Source organism: Lathamus discolor, chromosome 11 (genome assembly GCF_037157495.1).
Source record: "Lathamus discolor isolate bLatDis1 chromosome 11, bLatDis1.hap1, whole genome shotgun sequence".
NCBI classification, from domain to species: domain Eukaryota; kingdom Metazoa; phylum Chordata; class Aves; order Psittaciformes; family Psittacidae; genus Lathamus; species Lathamus discolor.
The window spans coordinates 5439610-5464846 of NC_088894.1; the positions used below are offsets into that span (position 1 = coordinate 5439610).

At 40.9% G+C, this 25237-nt stretch overlaps 1 protein-coding gene across 7 annotated transcripts in view; it reads left to right on the forward strand.

Moving 5' to 3' along the window:
• The first annotated feature begins 489 nt into the window (after positions 1-489).
• Positions 490-25237, forward strand: part of EYA2 (EYA transcriptional coactivator and phosphatase 2) — an 88833-nt gene continuing 64085 nt past the window's right edge. For 3 of the 7 annotated variants that reach the window (XM_065691602.1, XM_065691603.1, XM_065691608.1), the window contains exon 1: positions 850-983. In XM_065691602.1, the coding sequence (XP_065547674.1) occupies positions 919-983 (65 nt within the window). In that variant the 5' untranslated portion in view covers positions 850-918. Of the gene's footprint in view, positions 566-609; positions 706-849; positions 984-5226; positions 5246-14889; positions 14955-25237 lie in introns of those variants that run through there. The other 4 variants (XM_065691605.1, XM_065691606.1, XM_065691604.1 and 1 more) reach the window with 4 other exon arrangements.

The window sequence follows — 25237 nt, forward strand, 5'->3', positions numbered from 1 at the left end:
GATGCTCCATGTGTGTGAGTGCAGGGGGATGGCTTGTGTGAGTGAAGCTATTTCTGCAGGTCTGCAGGGTGTATGGCTCTGTGGCACAGTGTGCGTAAGAAAAACAGATGTCTGCACAAGCTCTTCCTTTTAGATTGCTATTTAAAATTGTCACTAGAGATCAGTAACTCAAGGACTGTAGCGAAATGGCTGTTTGCACAGGAGCAGAGCCTACAGATAAGGTGTTTTCCCGTGGTATACAAGTGTCCAAGTTTTATACCATCAATGACTTTTAAAAACTTGCAGCTAAATGTACATTGATGGCACCGACAAAGGCAAAACTGTAACTGCGAAGGCAAAAAAGCGCGTTGGGAGACTACCTGTTGCCAGCGACAACACCGACCGCCGGCTGTTTGAGAACGCGGGGCATCAGCCGCCACCGCTCTCCCTGTGTCGTGCAGGGTCTGGACAACCGCGGAGGGGCCGTGCGGGACCCGCGGGAGACTCCTCCTCTCCTCGCCCCAGCCCCGCACCGCAGGAGCGCGGCCCTGCGGGCGCTGGGACACGCCGCGGCCCCACGCGTGCGGTAGGTGCGGCGCGGACCGGCCGCCCCCGACGGCGGGCAGAGCGGGGGGAGGCCCGCGAGGGGCCGGCGGCCCCGGTGACAGGCTGCAGCGGGGGGCGGAGGGGCCGCGTGTTCCGGGCTCGCTACCGGGGAAGCAACAGGTCAGATGAACCGATTAAAAATCCCCGCGCCGTCCCTCGCGCTGCGTGTGCCGGTGGGACCAGCCGGGGCGCACCGCAGCGCTCCGCACCCCGCGGGCTCCGGCGAGCGGCGCAGCGGGGACAGGGGAGTGGGCGCGCCTGGGGCGCAGCGCGGGGTGCGGAGCCACCGCCCCGCTCCGCTCCTTTCCGCGGGCATGCGCACCCGCCTCGCACATGCTCATTGCGCCCGCAGCGGGCGCGCACACTCCGCAGCGCTGCGGCTCCGCGCTGCACCTCCGGTGAGTACGGGCAGGGGTGTGCGGTAGCGAAGTAGCTTCTTCCGCGCCTGCTGAGGGAGCCGGAGGCAGCGGGTTCCTAGCAGGGCGTTGCGTGCCCGCGGCAAATCCGAAGTGTGAAACGGCTTTCCGCGGGTGTCGCGCCGGGCTGTGCGCGGAGCGAAGCGAATCGTTCGTCCCGCAACCCGTCCGGGGATGGCGGTGGTGGGGGAGCTGCTTTCCGCGGGCGTGGAACGCGGTGGCGTGTTTGGGTCCCGTGTGCGGACTTGCGACCAAGAATAAGCAAGAGGTAGCGAATTGAAGCGCAGAGCAGCGTTAGCTTTTACTTTAAGCCCAACTTCGTTTAGTAATGATTTAAAAAGCCGAAATGTGCATTTAAATAAAAAGAGTTAATGCTCTTTTTCGCGGTTGCTTATACGACGAAAACTCTGCACTGTGATTTATGCCGTTTAAGTAAACTTTTTTGAGTGTTAAATTATGCCTGAGCCCAGTGGATGGCCTCTGAAGGAAATTGTTTGTATCTGGTTTTCAGACGTTTCAAATAATGATATATTCTGGTTTATAAAATGGTAATTGTTAAAATATATATGGTTAACCAATAAACAGTTTATTGGTTTACATCAAATATTAACAGAGATTTTGTTTAGCGTGGTATCAGATTCACACATCCCGCAGCGCCGGTAAAGGCGATGGCAGGAGGGGGTTATTGTTTAATCTTTCTCATGAACTTTACTAATTTATTTATTTACCGAGGATTTTTATTTCTGCAGTGCCACTCATAGAAGGGTTTCCCCCCCAGTATATCGAGAAACCATGTCTAAATTCCTTCTGCGTGTCTACATCTGTGTTTATTAGGGCGGTCTGGTCTCAAAAGATGGCATATATTTAAACTAGATGCGCTATGTCTAAATGAATGCTTCTTAGATCGTTTCATATATTTAGTGTTCCTTGTTTTGTGTTACTTGTTGCTACATGCAGCATAAATTCTTTCTCCTCATCCTTTTTGATATGAATAAACCATTTCTATTCTTTAAAAAAAAAAGCTGAATTTTTACTTCTACTTTGAAATTCAAAGCATCATGTGGCCTCAAAAGTTACATATGCAGGCAGGGAAGACTGCCTTGAAAATAATCAGTACTTGCAGCTTTGGAAACATTCCAGAAACTTTTTAAGCATGTCTTGAAAATTAACTTGAAATGCCACAGCAGCTGATAACTTCATTTAATTATTCTAACTTGGATATCTTAATTAAAAAAAAAAAATGATGCATGATGCGAAATTAAATTGTGAGTTATTGAGTAAAATTGTCCATGCAGTTCTCATGCCTTTTCTCCTCCTCCAACCAACAGGTCAAAGCATTTGGCTAAATAGCCAGCGGTGTACTCTTTTGGGTTTAGACTCATCGATTTGTTTTGCTTTGCTTTGTTCAGCCTTCTCAGCTCATTTTCGTCTAAGATACTACATAGAGACTTGATTTCCATGACTCACTAATCTTATCACCATTATTTGGTTGAAATGTTGGAAATGGGCTCCTGTTTCAAATATCTCACAGCCTTGACGGTCTTGAATTCCATTAGAAAAGCTTCATTAGGGAGAAATAAAAATGTTATTGATTATTCCCTTTCCATAAACCCCATATTCAGCTATGCGATGTGTGTGGATACGCCTTGATTATACAAAGGAATTAAACTCAGGTATTCATATGAAGAACTTGATCTCAGAATGTCACTTAAAGAATCTTGTGTGTTTCTGTGGTGTTGTGCTTAGCTAGCTGATACGCTAGATATTTCTGAAAATAGAATAATTTAACTATTAATCCTGCAGTAATTAGTTGCATGTTTAACTTCAAGCCTGTAAGGCATCATAACGAAGTCAGCGGTGCTGTATTTGGATGGCAGTGTGTATATGTACACACTGCTGACAAAGAAAGCAATTAAAGAAGTCAGTAATTTTCTGCTGTCTTCTCAACTGTTATTTATGATGTGTAGTAGTAAAACAGCTATTTTGAAATCAGCTATAATTCTCTTCAGTAAGATTTGTTTCTTCTGTGCCAAATTTTGCAGTGACCAGATGGTTTTAAGGTGTCTTCAGCTGGAGACCAGGCAAGAACAGTGCTGAAGACTAATTATTCCTTGCAGTAAATTCCTTCTGCAATAAATTCACAGGTTGTTAGACATAATCTGTGGAAATGGTTGTTAAGATTACCTGTGCAGTGAAAAATGTTCTTAAAATTTTGGGAAAACTACTAGAAGTTTCTTAGAATGAAAAGAAAATACATTTTAATTAATTTTGCCTGGCTGGGATAACTCTTATTGGGGACAGACTGTTAAGTGAAGTTGCAAATCCAAATCCTTTTCAGACCCCATGGAACACTGCAGTTGTAATCTGAAGATTTTAAATATATCTCATAAGGTCATTTAGTAGATCAAGTAGGGAAATCTTGTACTGCCGTTTCTAATGTATAGTTACTGTATGCATGTGTATCATTTACAGCAATAGCCACTTGATTTGGTGTCATCTCCTGGAGTAACAGTGAGGTTCTTTTCATCAAATTCCACATTGTACCCAGGGGACAGAAAAATAGTTATACCAGGAAAGAACAAAAAACATTCAGAGCTGTAAACAATACCATATACAAAAGTAAAGCCATTCAGGTTTTACATAAATCCTCCTTTTCATGGCTTCATTTAGTGAAAGTACAAGATTTGAGTGTATATCTCCAAACAAACAACAAAAAAAAAAAAAACCTCTAAAAAAATCCTAGTCAAACCTCTGGCATAATATTCACTATGATATAAACAGGGAAAACTCAGCATATCTCTTTCCCTCCCTTTTCTACTGAAAAGCCAGAAAGACCATCCTGGTTGGGGTTGTTTGTTAAGAGCTCTCATCAGAAAACAATTGTTCATGGCAGTCTAATTCTTAAAACAATACTTCATCTTTATTTGCAGATCTTAACTCAAGTAATGATGTTTAACAAACACCTTGTTTTAATCAGGTGAAGATAAGCCCCTCAATTAGGATGCAAATAATTGCTCATCTCAGTTGGGTCATTTGGGGCCTGGAGGTGTTGCCATTTGCAGGTAGATTTGTTGCTGCCAGAGTGTTGAAGCTGGAGGGAGGAGAATGCAGGAATAAGGGTCTGCAGTCATTGTGCAAAATATTTCTTTGCTCACGGCATACAAAACCCGATCTAGTTTCCTTCTTCACAGGCTCTTCAGTTGCTCTTAATTTACAGCTGCAAGAGGTGTGAGAGGAAAGTTGGATCCAAAATAGTGGTCACTGCATAGATGGTTCCAATGAGTGTGTCACAGAGAGAATATTTAATTAAAAATAGTCAAACGTCTTTTCACTCATTCTTTCTACTTGGACTTTAATTATGTATTTGAGTTATTTCAAAAGTGTGTAGAATGAGAGGAGAAAGAGATTACATGGGCATAATCCTTCCCATTTAAAATTATTTGTCTGAAGCTTCTTAAGTCCTCGCATTAAGAGTCACATACAAACATGTTTGTTTAACATCAGCATTATCTATTAGATTGTACATGGTTCATTAACATGGAGAGAATACATTTTGTTGAATAGTGTGTGGGAGCTGCCAGAGGTCAAAGGAGGTTGTTTGCCTGAAGTCCAGATGGCATCTTGGCTTTGCTCTTATTCTCTTTGTCACCTCTGCTGTGTCTGGGAAATACTTCATTAGTGCCGTGCTAAGGTATTTTCCCTTGTGTTTACGTACAGAGGCTCTGTGGAAAGCCAGAAGTCTGCTGCAGGGTTGCGGTAAGGTTTATGGGGAATTTTAAGGAGGCTTGCTGTAATTTGTGGAGGATTGTTTTAGTTGGGGTTCGATTAGAAAAAGCAGCTTGGAAAGGGAGGAGCAGCAGGGGATAGGGAAGGCCCAGAGGTTGTTGTTGTGCCCACAAAATATGTGGCTATAAATTGTGGTATTTTACAGCATCAGGGAGTTGGGGGTCCGATGGCTTGGGGAGTTCAGTGCATTTTTGTGTGCCAGTGAATAATGTTTTGTTGGTGTGGCTAGGTCACTGTTGGACTCAAAACAGCTGTATCTGGTGGTGATGACAAACTGAGGCTCAAGAGCAGAGATGGCACCTCCATTCACAGGGATGGCACAGGAACAGGCCCTTACGTCTTGACCAAGCTTGCGGGCTGCTGTCCGCTCTTTCTCTCGTTGATTAAAACGTGCTTGGATATATCAGGGACACCGGAAATACCTTGTGGAGAAGTAACCATGGCCTCAATTCGAAAAGGTTACTTAAAATGTTTTAATATGATTTATGTATACAAGCTAGTAGCCATGCACCGCACACAGTGTCGAGGGAGAGATATGCATGTACACAGGCATTCACAATTCCATTATTTATTTGAGCTTCTTGAAAATGTTTCTGAACGTGTCTGAAAAGTCAGTGGATTTCTCCAGCCTGATTTGGATGGTGGGGGCTGTTTGGGCTTTTTTTGCTTTGGAGGGAGAAGATAATTTAAATTTATAATAGAAAAGAAATAGAAAATTAACTTCCATGATTTTTCTCAAGCAAAGACCCCCAGTAGATAATAACCAAAAGGCACTGACTAAACCAAGCATGACTGTAGAGATCAGAGTGGCTGTGGAAGTTGCAATGTGAATGAAGCACACCACAAATGTGCACTTTTTAAAAAGCATAACAGTAAAAATAGAAGGGATTTAAAAAACCTATACTGAAGTTCTGTGTTGATTATAAGTTGTAACTGAAGGACACTGAAGGCCTGGATGTTGTTTTGAAAAAGCCAGCAAAACAGCTATTTCTAAAAAAAATAGGCTCTCTCAGAAGGTTGGTGAGCGAGGACAAAAATAAGTGTTACACTGGGGGGGAAATGTCTGGTGTAGGTTTTTTTTCTTTTGAATTATTTTCAACAAGTACTTACTCTGTTCTGTATTTTTAAGAAATTATGTGGACAGCAATTTTGTTTCTTTACCAAGGCAGTGAAAACACCAAGAATCCTTTTTATAATTTGGAAAGAATGTCAAAAGAATGAAGTAGTTAAACCTTAAGTGTATTAGATCATACGCCTTAAATGCATAAATAAGCATAACTGCAATCACAGAAACCAATGTTAAAACCACCAGGAAAACTCACCCACAAACCCTAATGACTTCAAGGGAATGACCTCAGCCATTGTGAAATTTGTGCCTATTTGTTGACTGACATTTTTTTTGTAGAAGCAGAATGCGTGTTTCGTTGGGGTGTGGGATTTTGTTGTTTGAAAGAGTGCTGGGGTTTTTCTGTTGCTGCCAGGTTTGAATACAAAGAGTGAAAATGGGATTGAGGCCAGGAAAGCCTGGATATGAGTTGGGCCTTAGCAATTTGAAAAGCAGGTGAAGGGTTTCTTATTGATAGAGACTGGTAGAAATCCATTGAAGTTTGTTGTTCAGATACTAGAAACTTCCTTGATGACAGCCCATTTCTAACTTATTCCCAGCTAGTTTTCTCTTAAGGAAATGAAGGTTTAAAGTGTTTGGTTACAAACCTGAGATTTCTTCACGTCTGTGTGTTTGCGTGAGTGCTAAATGAAATGCCATTCATCTCCCCTCTGCTTTTTGGAGAGGAAATTTATGCACAGTAGAACCTCAACTTGCCTTTGGTGCAACATCACTTAATAATTCAGGGAAATGGAAGTCTTGAATTATTTCAACAACAGTAGACTTCTTTGGGAATGTCTTTAAATAAACCAGTGCTACAGACTATAAGCCTGGTCAGAGCCAAGTCACTCTGCAGACAGGGTTTCTCTCTGCTGCCCGTTCCTGGCAATGGGCTCCTGCTTTTCTGGGTTGCAGTAATTAAAGAAGGTCCAAATTTAATTGCCCCTTAGATATGCAGAAAGGTTTAAGAAAATGGATAATTTTCTGCTCTGTGGTGCCTAACTCTAGGCGTTCGGTATTGTGGTGCAGAAATTCTCATTTGCCATCCCTGCTTTTGAGAAAGAAAACAGCCCAGATAAATAAATAAATAAATAAATAAATTCCTAAATAAAAAGAAGGATTTAATACCAGTCAGCCCAGATAGTAACTAGTTAACCAACAGAGGATTGGTGCCTCTCTCTGTGCCCCTCTCTGGGCAGACTTCACAGAGAAACTCAACCAGAGTAGGAAAGCCTGGTACTTCCAAACAAAGACAAGGAGACGTGAGGAAAATTTCTTAAACTCAGCAAATGCCTTCAAAACTGGAAATGCCTCTAGGATTACTCAGGCACCCACAAGAAACTGTGAGGGGAAATGGGGCAGACATCTGAAACTTTTTTGTTTTTAAATAGGTTGAGTAAGCAAAGCAATTTGGGGCTGCAGTTATTTACAACTTAGTCTGTGCACCACACAGAGACTCATCAGCTGTTTTAAAGGCAAGTTTTGCATCTATTGCAAATGGTGTCTATCGATGACACATTTGATTTAGCTTTTTGCTGTGCAATTGTCCTACAGCTACTGTGAAAGAACTTTGATCAGTTTTGCATATAGATCTGTATCACCAGTTTTGATTCTGCTTGTAACTGCTCTTCTGTGCTCAATTACCAATTTTAGAGTTGAATTGTAACTATCTGACAATTCTTTGATTGCAAGTCAAGTCAAAATGTATTTACAAAATACTTCCCTCTCAGTAAATGTTGACAATGTATACTTCAGTTTTGTAAACTATGCAAATTTATAATTTTTTTCCCATTTCTGTGGCTGAAACAACTCAAAATCTTGTTTAGAATTGAGCAATACTTTTTCTTTGAAAAAAAGATTGTTTTCTTCACCCTTAAACTAAAAAGCACGATTTTTTATGAAACATGACACTTTTATAAGTAAAACATTTTAATGTTGTAATTGCTGTGCCCAAATTTTCCCTTTTTTTAGTACGCTAACTTCATTATTTGGATTTATAAAAGCATGGGTTTTGCTATCTTACGTTTGGTAAGTGCTATGTTGATGCTGCTGCTTTCCTAGCAGTAGGTCAACCTTCATGCTCGTAGAAAGTAGACAAATTTTCTCCTTGCTTGTGTTTAACTGGGGTAAGTATATTAGGTTCAGTCCTGCTGCCACTGCAGTTCCTAATCGTTTCACTCTCTTACTGAATGGGAGCAGTTTTAAATCTCGTGTACTTGTTGCCCAAGTGCATAAAAACCCCCAAGATTTTTTAAAATAGCATTGTAACTGCTTTACATTTGCCTTAGCCTTGCAAAACAGGAGCAGGAGTCACTGTCTTTCTGTGCTATCCACACTTACAGGTCTTACCTGCAACTCAGCAAAGGTTTTCAGTGGCAGTCAGCAAAAGCTAACAAATACAAACCGGGTGTGAAGCCAGAACAGGTCCCTGAGAGGGAGGTACTGCAACCCGTCTGGTAACAGTGGATGTAACCTCCTGCACAGAAAGACATTTGCCATGATAGATTTAGTACTTGATACAATGTCTCTTCTAACCCAATAATCTTAAGTGTGTTGGTGGAGTTAGATGTGTAGCAGGGAAATAAGGCAGGCACTGATTTTTTTCAGTTATTGAAATAACATTATCAATATCCTCATTCTCTTTAACCTTGGTAGCCCATTGTGTAAATATCTACTTTAGAGGAATCTTGCTTTTAATAAAACTCAGTTGTCTCTGAATAAAAGGCAAGCTTAGGTCTCTGACCTAAAATACGTAATCGTTCAGCAATGCTGTAAATGTGTGTAACCCTGTACAAGGCAATATAAGATGTCTTCTCTGTTAAAACTTTGACAGACTTTTGCTTTCTCTCGTTAAAATTGTCCTCTTCAGTATCTCTGCACCTGAAAAATTTAAGTTGTGATTCGAAAGAAGGCATATTCTGCTTACTACATATGACTTCATTTTGTTTGTTTGGCAACCATCCTTCTTGTTCACTGCAGGGGGTGAATGTAAATTGTGGAAGAGAAATGGATGGGGAGGGGGTCTAAGGAAGCCAAATATTTTACAGAAGACTCTTCTGTAAAATATTTGAGATGCAGCAAAACTTCTGGGCTAGATTAGTTTTGAAACGCCACTTATGCCCCCCTGCAAAGTATGGGTGGGGACAAATGCTTGATTTTGAATTGAAAGGAATAAAGGATGCTGCTGCTAAAAGTCAGATGCATTGATGTTAGAGCGTGGTGTTTTACTTCTTAAAGCCCAGTGCTCCTCCTTCCCCTAGTGCCCCCTGCCACAAATCAGGATTATTCAATCACAACAGTGGTTTAACCATATCTGTGGTGGAGCAGGATGGTTGCTTAACGATGCACAGAAGCAATTGTGCCCTGGTTTAGTGCAGGAAGTGGAAAATGATTATTGTTTTGAACTTGAACTTTGTGAGCAGACAGAAGATAATTATCAGAGCTGGAACTCCCCCCCGGGAAAGTGGAGGAGTGATGCACTGTACTTGTAGGAAGCACTGTGGGATTTTAAATATCTAGTAGTGTTTAACACTTTGGTTTTACATTTCTGCTTTTTAATTGATCTTCCTCCACTCCTCAGGGAGTGCCAGGGAAAACCCTGCAAATGGAGGAAAAAACAATTGCGTGTAGTCTTCATGTATTGTATTTACTGATAGACACCCTCCTGCCATTTCTTTGCTGGTGGGGCATGACTCTTAAATTTCTGAAATTTCTGTCTTGATCCTGGTGTTACTTTCACTTGTAAAATGAACTCTTTCACTGCCTGATTTACCTATATATATATATATATATATAAAAAATGGACCTATTACAATGTGGAAAATTGACTTAATTGGTGATTAAAAGCACATAATTGTATGTGAAGCCATTTAATCAGAAGCCGTAAGCCACTTGTGTAGTATTTATTATAAACTATAGTAGTTTATCTGCCTTATTAAGTGGAAAAACCCACTGAAATGTCACAAAGTCTGCACAGTTGTGAAGTTACCATTTTGAGTATCAACTTTTTCGTAACATATGAGTGTTAAAATATCACTGACCACTTCCTAGAAAAAAAAAAAAAAAGGAAAAAGGCAAAGCTGTGCCTTCATTGGATGTTTTGCTGTATTCCAGTGGCCTGTAACTTCAGCAAACTACCTGTGTTTTTCTGTTTGGTTACGGTTTTTTTCCTCTACTTTGGCTGCCACTTTACAAGTTCTTCAACAGAAAATAGTCAGTGCAAGACTTCATCTTTTTTGCAGACTGCAGCATCTTCTGTAGATCTTTTTAAATACTGTTCCCTATTAAGTTAGATAATTACTGATGGGAAAAATTTTTGCAAATTTATTGAAGGTGATACTTCTACCTGTGGCAGGTACATGGGCTTTTTTTTTTTTTTTTTGTTCTCAGAAAGTAATTCCTTATTTTAAAAATATTTCAAATTTCAAAGTAAAAATACTTTAAGTTTCAAAGTAAAAGTAAATATGTGTTCTTTATGATAATGCTTCCTCGATTAAGTTAACAAGACTACTTAATTTTACATTAACACAGTTGTGGGATTCTTATTTGTGGTGAAGTTTTAAAGGTAGTAAAATTAAGTCATTTTAAAAGAAAATTGTGTGATGATTTATTGTAGCAGAGTAGGGGAAATTCCTCTAGAGATTTTAATATCTTCCACCTGGTATAGAAATGAAAAGAAAATATTCTTTAGCTGGTGACTAATTTGTCACTAATACCCAGGGGTTCCTTCATTACAATGCAAAGATGTCAGTTTTAAGAGAAACATACACTGAAAAAACCCAGTGCAACTTCCTGTTGCAGACACTTACCAAAAGGAGAAAAATAAAGGTCTGGAAAGCAGCCAGAGTGGTGTGAAGGAAGGCTCTAAAGCTATCAATCAGGGCAAAATGGTTGAAGGATTTTACCTGCAGGCTTCAGTGGAATTCATTAGGACATGTTCAAGGAGGAAAGTCACTTGATATGACTCCAGAGGAGGAGCTCTGACACGCAGTAATACCCAGGCTGATGTTCAGTTCTTCTCCAAGCTGCACGTACTGCATCCTGGTAATTGTTTGAGTAGGAACTGTTTGTTAAAAACAGTCACATTCTGCTTACTGCTGGCTTTTTTACTTTATCACAATGTTAAATGAATCTGGTCCAAGACTTACTGTACAGATTAAAATGCTGCTAGAGAACCTCTGCAGCTACTGACAGCTCAAAGCCAACATCAAATATCACAGTGTCCCTGCCACATCAGTGTCTCGACAAGTCATTTTTCCCATCGGAGAGTTATTCCAGTGTCCAGACACTTGCATAGCGTCATCACTTTGTGTTTTCTGCAATAACAAGATTTTGACTCCGCTTATGTCCTTCCAGTACTGCGATTTCCAACAGCTCAGTATGCGGAGAGTGACCACCAGCTGTCGCAATGTCGGGAGTGAGAATTTTGGTCTCCAATCCTTAAAAATCAGTTCTGCACTCATGTCGCATTTGAGTGGGCACAGTAAAACATGAGCATGAATACTGGATAGAAGATATCTGCTTATGACCAGCTTCAGAGTTTGAAACAGGTGACTGGCAATAGCAGCAAAGTGTCAGCCTGGGGCAGCAGAATATCTGCAAGCAGCCTCTCTTGTTCACTTTATGGGTGCAAGAATCACAGCAACTGGTCTAGTTTCCAGTGGAGGAGTGGATGCTTTTGGATGGAGCAGATGTCACCAGCCTGTACCTCTCCAGCAGTCTAGCTTCTTGAGGGCTTTCTAGTTTACTCTTCACCTATTTTTTTAGTACAACCCAAAATGTCACGCATTAGCAGCGTATGTCTATGACAGAACTAATGATTCAGTGTTAGGATTGCAGTGATAGAGGTTTGGGAAGAAGTAGCCAGTACTGCACCAAACTGTACATGTTAGAAACAAGCTGCCTGACAAGACTGTGGTAAAAGTGTTTGTTTAGAAGGCATGTCCTGCAGACTCCAGGCCATGTTAACACAGTTCCGTTTCTTGCTAGAAAGTAAGATTTAGTCTCGGCTATTCTACAGTTAGTTGGAGAAAAGGAAGATTTTATGTTCTGTCAGAAGATTATTATTGGAAAGGAAACTTTCTGGTTTTGCTGTTTCTTTCAGTTTCAGTGTATTCTTGAGAGCACTGAGGTGAATAAGGAACATTTTTGTATGTATGGTGGGTTGACCTTTGATAGCGGCCAGATATCCACCCAGCTCCTTTCCCACTCCCCTGCCGAACAGGTTGGGGGAGAAGATGAAAAACCCCATGGGTCAAGATAAAGACAGGGAGATTGCTTGCCAGTTACCATCACAAGCAAAAAAGACTTGGGGAAGATTAATTTATTACCAATTAAAGCAGAGTTGGATGTTGAGAAACAAAGGCAAGAACTCGAACAACTCTGCCAGCCCTCTTTTTTCACGTTCAGGTTTGCTCCTTCATTCCCACTCCCTCTGCTTCCCTTGGAGCAGCGTGGAGGAGTAGGGGACTGCAGCCATGGCGTAACGTTCCCTTCCTACCAGTTCTTCCTCCTCCTCCTCACACTTCTCCTCGGCTCCAGTGCGGGCTCCCTTTGGGTTCCGGCCACAACCGGCTGCAGCCTGGTCTCCTCAGGAGCTGCGGCGCCTGGAGCGCCCCCTTCCCGCCTTCCCCTGAGGCCTTGATGCCGGCCTCGCAGGGCTGCTCCTCACGGGTTTCCTTATCCCTGTGCCAAACTTCGCCCTCTCCCAGAGGCGCCACTGGCTTCTCCAGCGGCCTCAGCCAGGTCCTGCTGTGGGTCTGTAGCGGAGCCGGCTGGAACCGGCACAGGGCAGCCCCTCACAAAAGGCCCCTGCAGCCCCCCTGCCAGTGTCTGGGCACAGACACCCAGTGCAGGATGACAAAATCAGCACGTTATTAATTCATATTGGACTGGGATCTGGAGCGATTGCACATCCCATCCCATGGGAATCGGTGGCGGTTTTGGAGTTGTTTGCAACAGGGAAGGAAAGGGAAGTGTGACACAGATGGTGAACCTTGCTTATCCTGCCTCCCACCTGAGGTAAGAGGCAAGCAAATAAAGAGCAGTCCTGGCTGGTAAAACGTAAAATGGGATCCACCTTTTCAAAAGTCTCCGAGTTGATGCAGAAAGGCTATTGGGGTGTCTTGTGGGCAGAGATGATCCTGCACGGAATATTGAATTTGTGCTTTACTGATGTTTAAGGATTGATAATTTTTTAGAAAGCAATCTAAATGCACTTGTAACATGCTGGCTGTTGAAATGCGGTGTCAGTTTTAAATGACTGCCTGAACTAGGGACACATTTTTTTTCCATGTTCAGGATCTTGTATTTACTAGATCTGGTTTTTTGAGAGTGTTTTAAGTTGCTTGTAATCTTGTAACTGCTCTGAAGGTGGGAAAAGCTGCTGTAGAGGACCTGTGCTCCCTGTGTTTCCAGAGGACAAGCCTTTTTAAACATGTTGGATTTCTTGCATGTGTTCTATTAATATTCATATCAGGAGTGTAGAAACAGGTGGCCATTGAATGGTGGCCATCCTCTGATCTTAATCATGTGCCCAAGGCTTAAATAACATTTACAATTTTCTTCAGAGGTTGGGCTTCAGGGCTTTTAAAGCCATTAACCTGAAGCTTGCATGGCATTGTTCTTCTACCTGATTTATGCTACAAAGGAAGATATGTGCTCAGTTCCTTACGAGCCATTCCTGATTGTTCATGGAGGCTCTGTGCCAAGGAAGAGCCTGGTGTGCACAGGGAAGAGGTTGTCTGAGGAGGGCAAAGGGTTCTGCTGTTCTCTGTGGATGTAGGTTTACTCTGAAAGGGATCTTGCCACTTGCAGCTGCTAACAAGGTGGTAAGTAAAGATGACTACATGGTGCTAGTGTTATCACACATAGTAATGCGCCAGATGCTCTGTTGGCAAACTAACATTTTGTTGAGCTTCTTTTGTCTTCTCAAGAGAGCCTTAAATTTATGAGTTTTGTTCTGGGAAGCAAGTTAGAAAAATCATTTAAACAGCAGTCAGCTCAGGAGAGAGCTCTATGTAAGCATTTTTTATCTTAAGTTGACAAGCCAAAGTCTTGCCCCAAAATATTGTCTGCTGCTCTACAAAGAAACTATAAGTCTTTCATTAATCATTTAGTGATCTTTTAACTATATGGTAAACAAAACCCACCAGGCCTGTGTTGTCCAGCTTGCAGCCAATTCTCTTTTGCTCAGCACCTCATGCAGAACTTGGTTTGAAACCCAATCTAGCGAGGTGCTGCCTCCTCCAGCAGACATATTATTAATGGCCCCAGATGTCTCCTTAATGAAGGGGTTTTGTTGTGCCAACACGATGCTCTCTGTCCTTCCTCAAGTGGATGCTGTATTGATGCAGATACCGTTACTGAAAGAAGTAGTATGGAACCTGCAATCTTGTGGTCACTGGAACTTAAAATCCTGAAATTATTCTTGGCATATATTCTTAAAGGTTAGTGCATACCGTGCTTATTTCAGAGTCACTGAAAATCAAACCCTGAGTTGTGTCATGGGTTTGTTTTTTTTTAGTGCTTCATGGTTTTTTTTGTAGTGCTTCAAACAATTGATACATTCTTGTGACCTTTGGAAGTACAGCTTGGACTATAATCTACAAATCAGATGTTAGTAAAGAAGAAGTAGCTAGGATGTGACTTTTGGAGACATTTTCAGATGGTCCCCGACAATGAACAGTGAAGTGCTTAGAGTTGGAGTGTTACTTATGCAAAAGGGAAGTTGAATTTTAGTTGCCAGAATCTGACTACTTTAACTTGCAAGTTGACTGAATATAGGTATGCTTTGCCCTAAAGTTTTAGCCTAGAAGTTGTGCAGCAGTTCCTGACTCTGTAAATTTGAAGATTTCCAGGCTCACTTAAGTGCTGTCAACCAAAGCTTGTGTTCAGTCTTAAGCATTTTTCACTTCAGTTAGGAAGGCCTGAAATAATCAGTCCTTGGACGGAAGTTGTGTTATCCTGACATGCATTTAAAAGAAATATTTTTCCTAGGTTGTGAATGCTCAAAATACACTGCTCAAATTTGTTCTGCTGAATGTTAACTTACACTAGTGAAGGTAAGTGACTTTAAAGGTAATTTTCATGTTTAATTAGTTGTATGCATGGTTCATATGGTTTTTATTCCCATTCCAATTTCTTGCCAGCCCTGTATTTTTATGCTGCTGAGAATCTGTTAGTTGTATTTTGAAGCAATACATGTGGAGTGATGGCCACCAGCTCTCATCTTTCATGGACATAATAAGTGTGTTTCTGAACTGAGGATTTTGACCTTGTAGAAACTGACAAGTCAGATATTTTATTTTTTTATATACAAAAGAGTTCCGATCCAGTTGTCTGTAACAATGTGTGTAATCTCAGAAGGCTAAAACCCTATGTTTATCCCTTATAAAGCTCTTCAAAGAGCTCCCTCATAAAACTCTTAACAAGTACCCTGTTGCCCGCCACTAGGTTCACTGATACTAAACACCAGTTAACAATGTGCCACCAATTCCTAAATGCTCTTTAATTTTCTTGTTATCTAGTAGAGCTTTTTGGAAAGGTCCAAGGTTTTTTATGGAAAGGTCCAAAAACGCTGCCAAGGTAATATATGTGTGACTTGAAGTAAACCCCCAAAGTAGTTTGATACCCCTGCAAATAGAACAGTGGGGCAAATACCTAAAGTAGATGTCAGGATAAGAATTGCTGACTCAAAGTCTGCACATGGCTGTAGTTTATGGATTAGGTGGGGTGGGCATGGTGCTCAAAGACACGTTAAATTAATCTGTTTGTCAGTTAACATTAAAGTAGTAAAAGTGGTGCCAACTTCAACTGTATTGGAGTATTTAATTGTAATCCTGTGTTTACAGGGAAGTACAGGTAGCTGTCACCTGAGCAGTGGAGTAATTTGGGCAGATTGTCTTACTTGGCATTAGAACTACAGTCACCCTGCAAGCAGTGGGACCTTCCTTACAGCAGTCATGTTGATAGATTGCAGGTATGGTTTCAAGACTGGATTAAGCTGACTGAGAGCTGTGTTAACATTAAAAGAAGTGGCTTCCTCAGCTGGACTGCATGTTCCTGTCTTCTGTCTGTTGGTGCTATTGGACATGCTACAATCATCTTGCTGATCCAGCTGAGAAGAAAACCAGAAAAAAGATCAGTTGCTTGGTCTGACTGTAAACAGACTTGTGCCACTGCAGGAGTCTTGCAGGAGCTTGTGGCTGGGCTGGAGAGAGGACAGGGTTGCATCTTTGGTCAGTACTAAGGTCTTTGATTACAATCGTTTGAAGCTGATCAAATCCTGAGACAGATGATACAGTTGTGGGATTACCCTTGATAACTGAACTTCCAGGCAACAGTTTACAAAGTGTAGTTAACTTAGCTGTTGAGGGTTAATCAGCTTGATGCTTTAGTTCAGGCATTTTTTCACGTTACCTCTTTTATTTGTGCACTTAATATATAAAACTCATACCCTTATCTGGCTTGCACTTCCAAAAGTATGTGCCAAGTCCTGTCGTGCGCCTTCACCTGGTTCCCAAGGGCACTTTTAGGTAGGTATTTTTTAAGCACATTCCAGAGGAGATTCAGAGTAAAATGTCAAGTTTTCTACTACTTTCTTTTAAGACAGCCAGAGAACCTGGAGAATAATCGTGGTTGTACATTGAATGATAAAAGCACTTCTCCCAGTTGTAGGAAGCACATGATGATTTCCTCCAAGTGCAAGCTGTGTGTGACATCCTAGGTAGATAATAGTAACACAGCAATCCTGATTTCATCCCTATTTGGAATCCTGTCAGAAGTGACTTGCCCAAAATGTTAACACCAAGTTAGTAGGACAATGTTGAGAATCAAGAATCCTTAATTTCTGGGTTTCTGAATTCATCGGTACATTGACTATTTGAAGACCTTACTGAAATGAGCTATACTAATCCCAAATTTTGGTTACAATTTGGAAATTATATTTTAAAGTAGCATTAACTCTCCCTTCAAGAGGGGTTGGTAAAATTGACTGACTAGCTATTTTAATTACTGAATGTAGGTTACATATATACAAGAAAAACTTGTCTCTGACAGAAGCATATTATATCTTGGCTCTTAGTACTAACCAGCTCAACTTTAATTTCACAGCTTGCTGCCAACAGCTGCCTTACTAAGACAGTACTCATAATAAATGAAATTTCACAAAAAAAGAAAAATGAAAACTTCGTTCCAGCTGGATTGAAAAGCAGTTGGAGCATTTCTATCCTGTGTATAAAGCTGCCATCCGCATAAATATTTCAAATTACTTTTTCATTTTTAATAATCAGGATCAGACCTTTTCTTATTATTGAGGCAAATGCAAGATATTAGAAACATAGAATTTCATTCAAAGTCCATTATATATTGAATCCTGTCCAAAGCTAAGCAGTTGAAGTGTTTTGGAAGAAACTCACCGTTTAGTTTCAGGTTTTCAGGTTTTTGACAACCTACTTGGAAAAGACCCCTGAAATGAGCAGGCTGCTCTGGTGCCGCTTAGTAGTGCTCAGAAGGACATTAGTTGCTAGTTAGGTTGCTCTTGGAGCTGTTGCTTTTGTATTGTTGAAAGCCCTGCAGCTGATGAGGGCTTGCCCGGACTACCAACGGGAATCTCAGTTAAATTATCACACAGCCTCTCTGCACATGGAAGAGATTAGTTCTCATAGCCACAAACAGAATGAATGCTTTGTACTTAGTACCATAATGTTAGCTCACATTGAAATACAGTGCCAGTAACCAACTCCTTTACCAATAAATTCACAGTTCTAATAACCATGTGTTTTTACAGCGTCCTGATCCCAAAGGATCAAAGAAACATTGATTTATTTAGTTTTGGGTCCCAGTCCCTGTTGTTCTCGCTCCTTCCCCTTGCTCCACATGAGCTCAAAGGAGCCATATATGAGATGAAACCCAACTGTTGTTGTATAGTCCACAGCAGGGAGGGACACTTCACAAAACCACAGAAAAGAACATTTTAGCCAGTAGAAATGACAGGAAGTGTTGTGGGCAGACAGAACACAAACACTAGAGCCTGCTTTGACCAAAAGTCTGTATCAACCTGTCTAAACTGCTGTAAAGTTCTGTACTGATGATAAATGGATTGAAAAATTAGAAATTCAACATCTCTTCTGTTGTATAGAAAAATTTGAGACAGCACTGATCTTTCCAAAACCTGATTTAGAATGCAACAGTGTTAGTTCCAGACAGTGAAGCTGAGAAGTGTCAATACGAGTGTCTGATGAAGCAGGTACTCATTAGTCTGTAGAGGTGCCAGAAGCAGAAGCATTTTATCCCTCAGTTAGGAAAAGGTGAATAATGCTCAAAAGGAGCATTACTGCCGAGCTATTGGTAATGTGATCATGTCACCAGACCTTGGTAAAGGCCCCTTGTCCTATGGCAAGCATGTGCTATCACATAATGTAAGTAGTCCATAGGGGCTGTTTGGAAACCCTCAAGGTATAAATCCTGAGTTGTAGGGCTGGTTGATATTCTTCATCGAAAGACCAATCTAATACAAGAAGGTTTCTGAAAACTTGAGTTGACAAAACCATTTAGCAAGTGGTACTGAAATTACTTTACAAAAAGGTGGTTTATGGTTCAGACAATATTTGGCGGCAGTTGTATTACAGCAGCAAATAGAGGTCTCAGCCCCACTTTGTATGTAGGCGCAACTAAAGTACTTCTTGCCTCAGAGTATTTCTTTCTCATGACCAGTGAAAAATATGTGGAAAACCAGCATGGACACAAGATACAAATTGCCATGACCAGGTCATTATTTTGTTAGGAAGTAAACCAAATATTTGAGTTTTGACTCTGAATTACACAGCTTAGGGAAAGCTCAGTAATTCCTAATGGCTGAACACTATTTCTAAGCCTAGAAATCCTACTTCTGACTTTAAAAGCTTTTTAAAAGAACCTGTAGCTGAGTAGCTGCAACTTTCACTGTTTTCAATGTCTTTCGATCCCATCTTAGACCAGTGTAATAAAATAGTTGTTGGTTGTATGAAAGTTGGAGGGTGTATCAGAACTGGCAATTGTTCAGGGAAAAAGAAATTGATACACTGAACAAAACCCCTGACAGCAGTTGGGGAGAATCCTTTTCTGGCATAATTCTTACTTCAGTATATTTATGCTGTTAAAGTATGTTGTCACCTGGAGCTTTGTTTGCTTGTTTATTGCTACCTAGGGTCTCTAAAGTAGAGATTGCAGCCAGTACTTGAAGCAGAAGAGTCAGAAAGTGTTGTGGGGAGAGAGGGAAAGATGACATGTTTCTGTGTTCAAGAGCATGTTTCTTAGGGGGTTTTATGGAAAGGTCCAAAAACGTCTTTTGCAGAAACATCACTACTGTGTTTTTCTAGATGGGAATTAGCTGAATTATGTCCATGTGCCTGTTCCTAGATAGAGAATATATGTTGGAAATACTTAAAAATTAGAATGATTGAATATCTGAAACTTCCCAAGTGTAATAGTTCTTCTGCATCCAGCATACAATGCAAACCTGGTTTTGACATTTGATCTATACTGTTCATAGGTCTTTTATATATGCAGAGGGATTTACTGCTTTGTAATCAAGCTGCTGAAGAAAAACATTGTCCTCCCATTCACTAGGGATGACTGTAACAAAATGTTTTCCCATTAGCCTTCTCTACTTAGCTGAACCACTTAAAATTACTTTGGACTTTGCCCTTGTCTGACCTCATCACCTTTGCTCAAATGTTTCTGCTTCCAGGAGTGCAATGGTGGGTTCTAGAGCAATTCATCTCGGGCTGGAAGCAGAATACCAAGGTGGAGCCCATTCAAAGAAATACTTAGTTTTAAAAGCCTAATGCACTGCCTAACTTGCAGGTGATCTCTGGCATAATAGATTGCTGTTAGTGTTAGGAGCTGATTGCAGCCTGAGTGCATGCAGATATTTCAGTAAGACTGCATGCAGATGAAGACAGGTTGGTTTGGGTTTAGGTTTGGTGGGGGTTTTAGGGTTTTTTTTTTTTTGCTTTTATTGCTCCTGTGAGGTTCTGTGGCAATAATGGCTTTACCAGCTTGTGCTCAGAACTGTAGAGTTGAAACAACCAAATCTCTGAGGCTTGTCTGAGCGCAGAAGTACATTTAAACTAGCATATATGAAGTTCTCTTTCATTATTCTGCTTGTTAAATGCAACCAGAATTACATTGATTTACAAAGCAAACTGCAGGTTTAAAACTGCTGTTTTGTCAAACATACAACTCTTTGTTTTATAACTCACAGTGCCCAAGTGTTAAGTGCTTACACATTAATCAGTTGTGCTAAAGTAAAAAAACTATGACAAGTTATTTGACAGTACGTATGTAGTTCAGTTGTGGATTGTCATTTTTAGTTATGGTAGGAATGGAAGGACTGGTTTTCTTACTGAGTTCCCACATCTTGTGTCCTCCTGCCTGCTACTTCTCATTGTATTCAGGTTATAATTCAGGTTTTATACTTCTTGCTGGCTTGGAGCAGTAACTTGGAGGTGACTTGAGATGGTCTCAGTGCAGTGTCATAATCTGGAGAACCTTAGAGAAGGTGCCATGCTTGTAACAGTGCAGAGAAATACATGGCATTACTGAGTGGGATTCTTTGAAATATTGCAATGAAGTAAATGTACATTTGGAATGCATGGAGGAATAGTGATAGAATTAAGAAGGCTTCTAACACTATAGAAATCACATGTTTACTTGTAGAAGTCTGACCAGATTGACTTGTTCCTGAGCCAGGAATGCATGCAGGTCAGGCCCAGAGTGCATCCCGTGTTTGTGGCGGACAAGGTAGTTCAGATGTCTGACTTTGGAGGCACTGCTAGTGGAAAATCCCCCTGGCTAACCTTGGGTATGCACACCCTGATAGATGGCATGTTTATTAATGCCTACAAATTAATGCCTAATTCTATAGACAATGAAACTCAATAGAGCTCCAACTGTCTCAGTACACCCGTATTGAAGACAAGTAAATAAATGCATGAGGGAAGGAGCTAACCGCACCCTTTTGGAAACACGGCATGCTTGTGGGAGGGTAGCAACTCAAAAACAAGCTCAAATGGCATTCAGCAAGTAGATCTTGCAGTAACCTACTTTTATAGGAAGTAGTTGCTAATGCCAGTCTATATAATTCAGAAAAAGCTCCAAAACTGTCCTATTAATACCTGCTATTCCAATTTTTATGTATTTTTGTTAAGCAAGGGCTCACTTGTCAGAACAGAAAAAGCAGCCATAGGATTCTTGGCTGGTCGTAGTGAATATCTCACATCCTAAATATTTTCAGCTATCTGTGATTATTCCACATAAGTAAAAATAACTGATAGTCTGCATAAATTTGAATAAACACGAGGAAACCACAAGCTGACTGCAAATGTTGCTTGAAGGAGAAAAGTATATCCTATCCTGTATGTCATTGATTAGAGTAATCAAATCATATCTTAGGGTACTTTGTTATCACTTAGTGTTTTCTGGTCAAGAAGATGCTGGGACTGGGGTAATTTGTGGGGGTCATATGGGTTTCAGGTGCAATGTATAGGATAGGGAATATCTGCCCAAGAAATGTGAAAAATTACTGAAGTTTCTGAGACTATTTTTGGAATTTCTACTCATGTATTTTGGGCCATTACAGTGCCAAGGACAATATCATGAGCAGTTGAGGAAGAGAAACGTTCTCTAGTTTTGCAGTTGCTGGTGTGCACTTGCATCTTGGGAGGAGAACAGACCAAGCGGGGTTTTTGCCCAATGATGCTTGTTTCTGTTCCAAAGCACACTCTTGGCTTTTTGCTTATGAAAGTATGCAAGAATTCATAATCTGATCTTCTGTATTATCTCTGTGTATACATAACCTGCAATTCATTAAAGAAATCCTTGCTGCCTCTGCAGTGTCTGGGAGCAATGCAGAGATGAGAGTGGTCTTAACAGTTGGAAGAAGTTGCACACAAAACCACCAGCTTGAAAGAGCTTATCACTGGTGAGAGAATAGTCTCTGGCATTTCATAAATCAGCAGCAGTACTAACATGCTGTTTGGAGATTTGTATCACTAGCAAATTAATCATGTTCAGGAACACTCCTGTAGCAATGCTGGATGAGATGCTGTGCAATGCCTTTCTGCCAAATAAAGTGCAGAGAGAGGGGCCTGGGGGATGGGAGGCAGAGAAATGAGGCTTAGCTTTCATATTACCTCAGTGTTGTCCTTGATAACAGTCTTTAAAAATGTTTAAACAAGGTGACAGTGAAAATCTTCCTAGCAGCTTGACTGGTGCTATTGGCAGAATATGAGGAAGGAATGTTTTCTGGTTCTGACATCTTTAGTTTCCATCTTCAGAGGAAGCATCCACAGAAGTTTGCTCAGTTGCCTTCCAAGCCTGTAACATCTCTGCCGTCCTCCAGCCCTGGAGTGCAAATGATCATCAGGCTGTTCTCGTGTAAGGAAGCGTAGAGATGGTGGGGGGTGCAGTATTTTTATAGGCCACAGGAAAACCCCATTTTAGAGTGAGAACTAAACCTGAAGTTCTCCCCACCTGAGTACTCCTCTTGAAAACTGTAGTTTTAATTGGCACGAACCCAAAGGTTTGGTGTAACTGCAGGTAATTTTGCCAGCCTTTCTACAATATCACTTACAGTTATTCATAGATTCATGTGGTATTCATGTAACTGGGTTTTTTCCCTTGAATTCACCAAGCTTCAATTTTGAATTCTAAAACCAATTAGCAATATTTCCCATGCGTTGCACTCCTGAATGCATACTTAGATTTAAGTTTCCACACAGCTAAGGATAATGTTTATACCACTGATGTTATCTCCTCTTCCCTTTAAAAAATAAAAATAAACATACACCAGGGGAAAAAGAAAGATGTGTTGGGCTGTTAAATCATGCCAGTTCTCAGTTGTTGGGTGTTACCTGCAAATTCAGTGCTATAGCAATGCTAAAGACCCAACAGAATCGTTCTGCATGTAGATATTTGATAAACTTGTATATAGCCTTTATTTGGCTTTTTTTTCTTTGACTGTACTTTTGTATTAACCAAAACTGAATACTTCCACTAAGAAGGAATACAACTAACTTCATCAACCTGGAATCAAGAGAGTACTTCGCATATTACAGTTCATCACATTATTCCAGAGACCACCACTACTCATTTGTGTTCTGGTTTAAAACAAAATGTTAGTGACTAAACCCACAGTATAAATCTGCTGTGTTTCAAGGCAGCTGTTAGATTAATTCTCTCAATTCTGCTGTGCCAGTGGGTGCCAGCGTGTTCCAAATTTAAATGCTTTTTAATGCTTTGTATAGCACTGGGCACATTTTATAGAGCTGGGTAGGAGATATGCTATATTGTACCTAATAAACTGCTCTTTCAAATATCCATGATTCAGCTGCTTGTATGGAAAAATGTATGCTTTGCATTGAGAAAAATCTTAACTCTTACAGCTGTCAGTATCAGGCTGTTGCTTTTAAAACTTTGAATTTTTGCTTAAGGTGTTTGTATGTGCTTTTCAAAGTGTTTGTCCTATGTACTGGCAAAGCGGTTTGTGACAGGACAAGGAAAAAGTTGCCTTTTGCAATTAGATGTTGTTAACCTTTTCCCCAGCAAGCCAGAAACTTCAGTTCTTGTGGACAGTCCTGTGATGGAGGGAAAGAGATGGAATGTAATTCTAGCAGAAAGTTGTTTTGTTTGTTTATAAATTGTACTGAAAGTTTTTGTGGTTTGTTTTCCTTGGTGGTTTTTGGTTTTGGGGTTTCGTTGTGTTTGGCTGGGGATTTTTTTCAATCCAGTGCACAGAAAGGAACAGGGATTGTTTTTCACTAGTGCTCCATACCATTCTCTCAGGCCTATGTCCCGGGAGCTTTTTTAACTTCTATGTCACACATTCTTCTAGGTTTGTGTTACTTTCTCACTGATCTGTGTCTCAGCTTCCACTCTATTGACACATGCACTCTAAGGAAGTAGACCAGTTTTAGAGGGAGAGGTTCTGGTACAGGCTGTCCTCTTGCAGTTCGGCATGTTTGCACCCATTTACTCTGCAGTATCTATTTCTGACAACCTACCCTGTTAACCTTCAGTAACTATGTTAGAAGTAAAAAATGCAGGATTTCAAGACATCAGACGGACCTCAATGCTAGTTTGTGAAGAGGAGCTGAACTAAGCAAAGCTGGTTCTCTTAATTGTGGCATTTCAATTCCATGCTTAAATTTGCAGCTGAACTAATTCAGTTGCTGGGCTCCTAAAGAATGGAAATCCTACAAGGAGGCACACAGGCAGTCTTTGTGATGACAGCCTGTAAAACCAGCAGCTGTCCAGGGGTTAGCAGATTGGTTATGCTTCATGTGAACCATGGCGGGACGTGTGCTAGCAGAAGATGCACGACATACCTAGCACCTATTGCTTAAGGGTAAAAACGGACCAGCTGGAGCAGAATGACTGGGATAGGAGACTTACACAGCCAAATGTGAATTAAAGTGAGAATTTAGCCATGCAAAACTTGGGTGTAGGAAGGAGGAGAGATATTATGTGGGCTAGGAGAAAATAGGAATGTGAGACTTCCGCTTCTGTATTGACAACTGCAGGCAGTGTCTATTCTCTGCATTGGCAGAAAAGCAGAGAAAGGTTGTGAAGTAGTAAGGGAGTCAGAAATATGGTGGTTTAATGGCATTTTCAGTAGGTGGAAGGTTGCTTTCCTTTCTTTGGCATTTGTTTAGTTTTGTCTGTCATGCCCTTATGCTGATTTACCTGAGTGCAACACATTAACTTCTGAGCTCAGCGTGCTCAAAAGTGGAAACATGCGGTAATCCCCACTTTACAGAGAAGGGAAATAGAGGCAAGCATATTAAATATGAGTTGGCTTTGTAAAATACTCCAGTAACAGGAAATTTGTGGCCGACATAGAACTGAATCCAAGTCTCCTTAATAAGAGCCTTAGCCACTGGACTGTGGCATCAAATTTGCCATTTCTGACAATTCCACTTGAGAAAAAAGTAATTCCTTTTTTCCTAATGGCAGTTTTATTGGTGTTAGTATGTTTGGTGCCTTTCTAGTAATTCAGAGAAATCCTGTAGTACTGTAATAATGTCATTTATCTGAGGTTTAACCCCTTTACTCCATATTTTGTTTTATTCCTGTATGTGGTAGTAAAAGCCCCTTGGAATTAGGCATGGTCTCCTTTCTCCTTGTTTTTCACTCTAGTTACCAGCACTGCTTTTCTGGGGAAGAGAGAAGAGAGGTGAGCTGCTGCGTTTCCTTTGGAAGCCAAGCACTGCGTTCAGATAGTTTGCACGGTTGATTTTTCTCGTTGGTAGCTTATTGCTGCAAACAGTGCGGCTTGGCAAGCCCATCTCTGCATGCTGCTTAT